Source organism: Helicoverpa armigera, chromosome 5, assembly GCF_030705265.1.
Source record: "Helicoverpa armigera isolate CAAS_96S chromosome 5, ASM3070526v1, whole genome shotgun sequence".
NCBI lineage: Eukaryota > Metazoa > Arthropoda > Insecta > Lepidoptera > Noctuidae > Helicoverpa > Helicoverpa armigera.
The window spans coordinates 1,743,466-1,753,098 of NC_087124.1; the positions used below are offsets into that span (position 1 = coordinate 1,743,466).

The 9,633-nt window shown below is 33.9% G+C and overlaps 1 protein-coding gene across 1 annotated transcript; it reads left to right on the forward strand.

Annotated features, from left to right (window-relative positions):
• Positions 1–642: 642 nt before the first annotated feature.
• On the forward strand, positions 643–1,505 carry LOC110373573 (uncharacterized). The gene is made up of 2 exons (XM_021330878.3): positions 643–1,245; positions 1,494–1,505. The coding sequence occupies exons 1-2, from the start codon at positions 643–645 to the stop codon at positions 1,503–1,505; spliced, it is 615 nt and encodes a 204-aa protein (XP_021186553.2).
• Positions 1,506–9,633: the final 8,128 nt, after the last annotated feature.

The following is a 9,633-nucleotide window of genomic DNA, read 5'->3' on the forward strand; positions in this document are numbered from 1 at the left end:
AAAAGGCTAAGTTGATGAGCAAGAGACAACCTGCAAAATGTTAGTCGATCTAAAATACCTAAATAAAGTTAGTCTCTCTAATTCTACAAATATTTACCACCACCCTAATAAATACAGTAAGTACTAAAGCAAATATTGATATAAATAGTATAAGCTATTAATACATTCGCCGCTATTGACCCATCTAATGCGATTACATCGGCACTCTGTCAGAACACCTGCTTGCCGTGTTTGTACATTCATGTATGTACAAGATGTTGTTAATACGTTATGTATAATGTAAATATTGTGTAATATTTACTTAGTGAAGAGGGCTCTCGTAATCTGTCAGCATTTCTTGATGGAAAAATCTAGGTATCTTCATATTTATTTTTACGATTTCTGTCTCTAAATGTAAAATTATCATGAATAGAGTAGCCTGAATATATTTTCTAATTAATTAACTGATTACCGGTATTTACCTATTTGATCTGCCCAGCCCAGTCACCTGTATAAAACGATACATCATTATCCGAGGTACTTGAAGATAGCTCAGAAGGCGAAGATAATAGGAGTAACGATATACGACGCACCATACGCGAGGAAATTAGAAAAACGCTGCGTAACGAGTTAAAGGATTTTTTTAAAGATCTTAGACTAGAAATGGACGAGTTGAGGAAACAGATTGATGAGCTTAAGTTATCTGCGTCCTTCGACATTTCCCAGGTTAACGACTTGAAAGCTGAGCTTATGGCTGTGCAACGTGCTAATACTGAATTGCGTTCACAGAACTCTGATATGCAAAAGACCGTGACTCAACTATTAACGCAATTTAACAGCCTTGACCAAAGTATGCGCGAGGCGAATCTAGAAATTAACGGTTTACCTGAAAATAAGAATGAAGTATTATCAACTATCGTCACACAATTGGCTGGTGTTGTATCGTATGCGCTAAAAGACTGCGATATTGTGAAGTGCGTCCGAGTGGCCAGTATGAATAAAGATAAGTCTCGCCCGCGCTCTGTGATAGTGAAGCTGCGTAGCCCTAGATGTCGTGACGAACTCTTTTCTGCAATAACTAGGTTCAACAAATCTCACTCGGATAATAAATTAAACACAAGTCTTTTGGGTTATGGCGGAAACAGAGAACCAGTTTATGTATCTGAGCACCTTTCTCCGACTTATAAGTCCTTACATGCTGCTGCACGTCTTAGGGCTAAAGAAAAGTCCTATAAGTTTGTTTGGGTTCGCTATGGCAAAATTTTTGTAAGTAAGAATGAAAATTCGGGTACTATTCTAATTAAGGATAAGCAGTCTTTAGAGAAAATTGTTTAATATTTATTATTATTTTTTATTGTTTTCAGTATCTATATAGACATGTTTAATTTGTTTATTTTCTTAATTTATGGACAGTATCTCGATTTATTATCAGAATGTCAGAGGAATGAAAACTAAATCGCATGAAATTCTATTGTCTATTTTAAGCTACAACTATGATGTTATATGTCTAACAGAAACATGGTTAGATGATTCTTTCTGTTCATCTGAATACTTTGATCAAAGATATACTGTAGTACGTCGAGACCGTAGTGCTCTGTTTAAAGATGTGTATTGTAAGAAATATGGTGGTGGGATTTTGATAGCAATAAACAATAAGTTTAATTTTGTTAATAGAGTGGATTGGCAAACATCTGTTGAAGACATGTGGTTATGTATTGGTACTGGCAGCGTCTGTTTGAATATATGTGTTGTTTATTTACCGTCTTATATACCTTGCCATACCTTTATTGAGTTTTTGACTAGGGCTGAAGAAATCTGTTTACGACATACTGATGATTCCACTTTAATTATCGGCGATTTTAATCTTCCCAGCGTGAATTGGGCTCACTCTGTTGATCCCTTTCTAGGAGTAAATGATCCTAAGTCGTTAGCGATGAGAGATTTTCTTAATATAACCGGCTTTGTTCAAATGAATAAAGTCAGCAATGTGAATGATAATATTCTAGATCTTATCTTGGTTGATGAGAACACCAGTATTTCTGTTTCTTCCGCGCCACCCTTAAGTAAACCTGATGTACATCACCCACCACTTGAATTAGCCCTTACTAGGATTTCGATTTTAAATTTAAGATGTAATAATATTTTACAGACTAGATATATTTTTTATAAAACCGATTTTGAATCGTGCGTTCGTGATCTTCGTCAAATAAATTGGGAGGATTGTTGTCATTTAAGTTGCAATGAATTTGTTATGAAATTCTATAATACACTATGGGGAATTATAGACAAATACACTCCGAAAGGTAAACCTAAGAAAAGTTGCTATCCCGTCTGGTTCTCCGCTTCCTTGATCAAACTACTAAAAGAAAAACATAAATACAGAACTCGGTTCAAACGATACAAAAATCCTCGGGACTACGACACTTTTGTTATCTTACGGATGCATGCTGAGAGAGCTATGGATAAGTGTTTTAAAGATTACATAGAGAGAATTGAGAGTGAAATAAAAACTAATGTAAAAGCTTTTTGGCGTTACACTAAGTCAAAAAAAACATATAGAGGTATCCCTGACAAAGTTTTGTGGGGTGATCGTGTTGGTGTGGGTGGTACTGGTGTGGTTGATCTCTTTGCTGACTATTTTGCATCTGTGTACAGTATGAATCAACAGTCCCCTGCAATGTCTTCAGGTTATTTTTCATCTAATTACAGCATCTCTTCTATCGTCATCACTGAAAATGATGTTAGAGATAGCATCAAAAAGTTAGATCTCAACAAAGGGGCTGGACCGGATGGTCTTCCTCCAATTTTTATTCGTCTCTGCATTGATGGTCTTGTTGTCCCTCTGCAGATTATATATAACAAATCTATTAAGGAAGGCATATTTCCTGATTTATGGAAAATATCACACATCATCCCCATTTATAAATCGGGTAGTATGAATGATGTATCTAACTATAGACCAATCTCTATCATATCTCAATTTGCAAAGATCTTTGAGGGTCTCATATACAACGTAGTTTATTCTCACCTTCGTCATTTAATTAGTTCGAAACAGCATGGCTTTATGTCTAACCGTTCTACAATGTCTAACCTTCTCATTTATAGCACTTTTATTACTGATACCCTCGAATCTAGAGGCCAGGTTGATTCTGTTTATACAGATTTTGCAAAAGCCTTCGATCGCGTTGATCACTCAATTCTGTCTACTAAGTTAAATTATGCCGGTATACATGGGTCTCTGTTACGGTGGTTTGAGAGTTATTTAATTAATCGTTCTCTAATAGTAGCCTTGGCTGGCTATGAGTCTGTACCTTTTTCTCCTTGTTCTGGTGTTCCACAGGGCTCTAAATTGGGTCCTTTGCTTTTTTTGGTATTTATCAATGATCTTTTAGAGTTGATAAATTGTAATTGTTTAGCCTACGCTGATGATTTAAAAATATACTCTAGAATATCGCACCAAAGTGATTGTGCAAAGCTCCAGAGAGATCTTGACGTTCTTCAGCAATGGTGTTTAAATAACCGTATGACGCTTAATGTTAAAAAATGCCAGACTATTACTTTCACTAATAAAGTTAATTATATTAAATTTGATTATCATATTGACGGCTCAGTTCTAACTAGAGTGTCGGTGATACGTGACTTGGGAGTACTTTTTGATACAACATTATCTTTCCGTAATCACATTGAAAATATTGTGGATAAGGCTAAAAGAATGCTTGGTTTCATTATTCGGTTGTCGAAACCGTTCCGTAATTCGGGCAGCATTATTTTATTGTACAACGCATTGGTAAGGAGCTCCCTAGAATATTGTTCCACAATTTGGTCTCCCTATTTTTCAATTCACATCAATAATTTGGAATCTGTTCAAGCCCGGCTTGTCAGGTATTTATGTATGAAAAATGGAATTAGAAAAGCCATACCTGATTATAATGACAGGTTAAGTCATTTTAAAATGATCAGCTTGATTGAAAGACGTAACTGTTCTGACTTATTAGTGCTCCATAAGATTATAAATGGTACCATAGATGCTAATCTGGTAAACTATTTTAACTTTAGATATAGCCTTCGTAGTAAACGTCAGTGTCGTATTTTTGAATTACCTAAATCCACGCTAATTTCCACTTTCAACAGTCCTCTAACCCGTATGGCAAGGCTATATAACGAAAGGTCCAATTTAACAGATTTCCCCATTGATATTTTCCGTATGAGTTACGCTTCATATAGACGCACCATTTTTAATAAAACTGAGAGTGTAAGTTAGTTTTAGTTTTGTTGTATATTTTTTGTTTTTTAATGTCCTTATAGTTTTTTTTTTCTTTGTGTCCTTTAGTCTCTGATATTTAATTTGTTAAACGTCATGCATACCTGTTATTGGCGTAGTTACTGAAATGCCATTCCTTGTAATCGTGTGTACATTGTATTTTTGTGGGTGACTATTCTGTTGGTGTGCTTATTGTAAATAAATAAATAAATAAATAAATAAATAAATAAATACTCTCTCGTAATGGACTCAATATTACTCCGAATTTGAAGAACATTCAACTGTTGCTAAAAATAGATCTACGTAACACAGATACAGCTATGTAACAAACATCAAAACAAAACGCAACACCATCTTGCGTTTGGGGAAAACTCCCCTTTTTCCAAAACAACTGACAGACAGCTACAAAGGTTTGTTCACTTTTTACAATACAAAGAAACGCAACAAAACACACACAGCTGTCAGAAATACGCAATTCAGACGTCAAAACCTCGAATTCAAAAAAAGAACTCGACAAAAAATATGCAACCCCATCGCCCCATTTATAGCTAAATCGGTTACGCTCTGTTACTTAACAATGTAGCTTTAAAAAAAAAAGAAAAACGCTACAAGATTGTACCTTGGATCTCTGCCAAAAGTCGTCTGACCCAATACTTTTCTGTGCTAAGTGTACGTAGAAAATCGGCAATGTCGATTTACGGTACGGGAGAAAATAATCTTTATGGATTGTCACTCGCTTTTTCTTAAGTGAAATATGAGCTGCACGGATTACATCATAATCGTTGATCGGTAGATTTATTGAAACTGTGAGCTTGGCAATAAGCCTAAAAAAGCTAGCTGAGTTCAGTTTAATAAGTGTTATAAGAAGACTAAGGGAATGCGTACAGAAAAATGAAAATAAATAACGTTGACTTTTGATACAAGATGAGGGGATTCAGACATTAAAGCTTTGTAAATATGAATGTTAAACTGTTCATAAACCAATATGTTGAAACTGAGATGACCTGTTACGAAGCTTACTTTATTTGAACATACAAACTCTTGCTGCAAGTTGGCAAAATAGCAACCCAAAATAATGCAATCTTTCTTTGGAAATAGTTGAATTCCCAAAAACACGATTAAGTTGAATTTGACGCATTTTTTGTTTTTTAAAAGGTAAGTAGGTAAACGATCTTGTTAGAAATGCTTTTAACTAATCATAACCACACGTAAATCGATCTCCCGTTTAAGTCTACCCTACCGAGCAATCTTCAAACACATGCGTGTGTATATGCGTGGTATATGCATACACCAGCGGTCAAAAACATAACACCCCTCTTTCTACATCAATGGTTAAAATTCCACCCAGCACCGTATAACAGTCACGCCGCAATAAAATGCAAAGCTATAAATCAGAACAAAATATTTCTCAGAGCACTGCACTTTCATCTTAGAGCGCATCTCCAGTACAATTTATTTAAATGCACTTGACCGGTTTTTGTCTGCAATGATTTGTAGTGCAGTTGGCACCATTTTTCTGTTGGCAAAACCGAATTCAATTTAGCTGAATCAGTATTTTACTTAGATTGGAATAGTGTTTTTATTCAAGACGCGTACTGATTGAGTTAACTGTTTTTCTCGTAAACAAAGGTTATTTTAATTTACTAACTTAGTTTTATGTATCTGCTAGAGTATGATATAAAAAGCTAGGGCAGATGTTTATATACGCTGCCAGGTCTGCGGGGTGGTTCGAAAGAGTTGCCGCTTCTCTGCTACAAAAGGGGCTTAAGAAGAAACATGGTGGGTTTTAGTCAGTAAGAGTCTGATACTCTCTCATTCTATATCCGTAGCAGGAAGAGTCATTTCATGATTTCCCTTAAAAAAGATGGTATTTTTACACGCTTTTTATTAACTTCACCTGTATGTTTGTATGTTTGTAACCGACTTCTTTGGGCGCGATTTTGACCCACTTTAAACGGCCAGATTTCATTCAAACTTTGTAGATTTATTGAGGACCGATGACAATACACTAATTTGATAAAATTATTAGATTTTTAACCGACTTCCCAAAAAGGAGGAGATTTCACATACACATCGATTACTCCGAGGTTTATAGACCGATTTACGTGATTCTTTTTTTGTTCGACTCGGAATAGCTGCCAGTTGGTCCCATAGTCATCAGGTCAGGATCTGATGATGGAAACCCTGAGAAATCGAGGGCAACCTTCGAAAGTTGTAGGCATACATAGGGTAAAAACTTGACACTCAGGTGTACGCCTAAAAGCACTATTCTAACTGTGAAGATTTGGAGCTGACCTGATGATGGAGACCAGAGAGGGTCGAGGGAACTCGACAACTGAATTTGAAACTACCTCGCGTTTGGGCTTAAATTATTTGTATTGACAAGAGCTTTGCAACAGTGAAGGTTTGGAGCTGACCTGATGATGGAGACCAGAGAAAGTCGAGGGAACTCGACAACTGAATATGTAAACTACCTCGTGTTTGGGCTCAAATTATTTGTATTGACAAGACCTATGCAACAGTGAAGGTTTGGAGCTGGCCTGATGATGGAGACCAGAGAAAGTCGAGGGAACTCGACAACTGAATATGTAAAATACCTCGCTTGGACTTATATTCTTTGTATTGATGAGAACTTCCTACTTGTATGGATAGTGACAACTATTCGTATCACTGAAAAGCTTTAAATAAAAAACTTTTTTACAAAAAAATTAAACCGACTTCCCAAAACACTAAAAAGCAAAAAAAAATAATTTTAAGCGCATCGGCCTAGAAGTCGGTGGCAAAATTAACTTAGTAACATCCATTAGACACCGACTTCTAGGGTTTTCAATTTGCAAAATATGATTTTGTTATTTTATATAATTTTCATCTACAGTCGATAAGGCAGGACTCGATGTTAATTTTATTTCCAATAATATTATCTTTAGCCGTTTTCTAATATTGACAAATTTTTGTATACTAAAGAGAATTTTAATTCTACAAAACAAGTAATAGTTTTAAAACAAACTAAAAGTAGAAAATAAATAATAGTTTAAAAAACTAAAAACACGCTTTTATAGAAAACCGAACTAAAAAGGAAAATAAATTTTAATGAATTTAAATTAAGAAAATAATGTTAAAAATTTCAATGAATATAAATTAATAATAGTGTGAATACAAAAAAAAATATTTAAAAAAAGCGTGGGGTGCTTTTTAAGATATTATCGAAATGAAAATCACTCTACTCATATCTGTCAATAAAATATTTATAACTATTGACACCATGCACCCCACGCTTTTTTAAATATTTTTTTTTGTATTCACACTATTATTAATTTATATTCATTGAAATTTTTAACATTATTTTTTAATTTAAATTCATTAAAATTTATTTTCCTTTTTTTAGTTCGGTTTTCTATAAAAAGCGTGTTTTTTAGTTTTTTTTAAACTATTATTTATTTTAGTAACTTGTTAAGATTCAACAAAAGCAAAATGAATAGTGGTCGTCGTAGAAGAATTGTCATTGTTCAATAAATAAAACATCTTGAGGAAACCTGGACTACAAAGTCTGAAATCACCAACCCGCATTGAGCAAGCGTGATGATTAATCCTCAATCCTTCTCCATGTGGGAGGAGGCCTGTGCCCAGGAGTGGGACGATAAAAAGCCTGTAACAATTATAAAACCTTTTCAAATTACACGCGACCCGTGAAACCAATTACCTAGTACACCTTACTTTGACTTCAATTGACTTTGATAACTTTACAAACTTGTATACAGGCAAACTTTATGTTTTAATTTCGCGTTCAAACCACAAGCAATAAATACTTTCTTATTGGCTTTAAATTAACCTTTTTCAAATTAGAGGGAAAATAATAGAGAAGTGGGAATTTCATTGGTATTAAATTAGGGGTTTTTAAAAGACTGGTAATTTACCTGTAGAATATTATGTGGTACAGACATTTTGTACAAAACCTGTCATATTATTAGCTTTTAATCTTATCCGTAGATACCTTTGTATATTTTTATCCGAGTTTGGTTTTAGTCAAAAAATGTATTTATGTTTGTGTTATTTTATTTAAATTGCTGATTTTCTTTTCTGACGACTTCTGCAATTTTCCTGGCTGTAAACGTTTACACAAAACTTTTTGGAATCAGTCTTTATTTACCATTTCTATGAGAGATAAGATGCACCAATGATGTTTAACTGTAAATTACTTACAATATAGAACAAACACTACAGCAAGAGTTTTCATATTAACCGTTTCAGAATATTTTATCAGATATTAAGTAGCTACAGTTTCGTACAAAATTGCATGATATTCAACATGAATTTATAAATTATACGATACGAAACGTTTACATGAATGTATTGAGATGAAGATTCTTAGTTTATATTCGTTGGGGATATTGTACTTTGGATTTTATTAGCAGTGAACTAGAAATTATGTTTGCGATATGCTTCAGATGGTGAATATGTATTTTATTGTTTTCTTTTTGCAAAACTGCTGGTTTTAAAGAATTGTTATTTTTATTTGCTTAAAAAGGGTGCTATTTCTAGTACCTATCTAGGTTATTTCTAATAATAACTGTTTGCTTTAACTGTGTGTACGGTAGTTGAACTTTTTTGATAAAACTACTTAATCGATTTTCTGCGCATTTTTAACATTAATAGGCTAGATTTTGAGATATGGCACATACTTCTTTCTACCTCGGGATTTTTTGAAATGATCAGATGTTTGATTGATTTCTTCAAAAAATATAACCAGTATCCGTGCTTTTGCTTTCAGATAAATAATCTAAATACCTAAAAATACTACTTTCTAAATTCGAAAACACAGTGTAGTTATAATAGTTGAACGATGTAATTGGTCCGTCTTGCATTCTAATTGGGGGAACGATGCTAGTCTCGGCTTCTAGGTTAACCAAATTAATTACTGACTATCGGAATTGACGAATCGACCGCCATCCGACCTTTGTCATATTATATTCAAAAGCAGCAAACGGCACAAGTTTCAGGCTATTGAAGATATTATACTTCGTTTCTGAAAGAAAATAACTTTCTGCTTTTTATATTCTGCGACTTGTATAAGGTTTTTAAAATTAAAGGTTACAAAAATATATAATCACCAGCTGCTGTCCGCGACTTTGTCTGCGTGGGCGATATAGGTCTGTCAAAATATTTAATTATGTTTATCGAATTTGTACATTTTCGCTTTCAATCGCTTAATAACTCTGAACAATCACACCGAGAAGCTTTAAGAGTACCTATTCTACAAAAAAGTATTACAACCTATTTATAAAAAAATCTAGCAAAAGAAAATGAATATATCAAACTACAGGCAACAAATAAATGCAAAGGAACTTCACAAAATATCTCAAGCAAAAGACTACAAAATCTCTTCAACCTACATA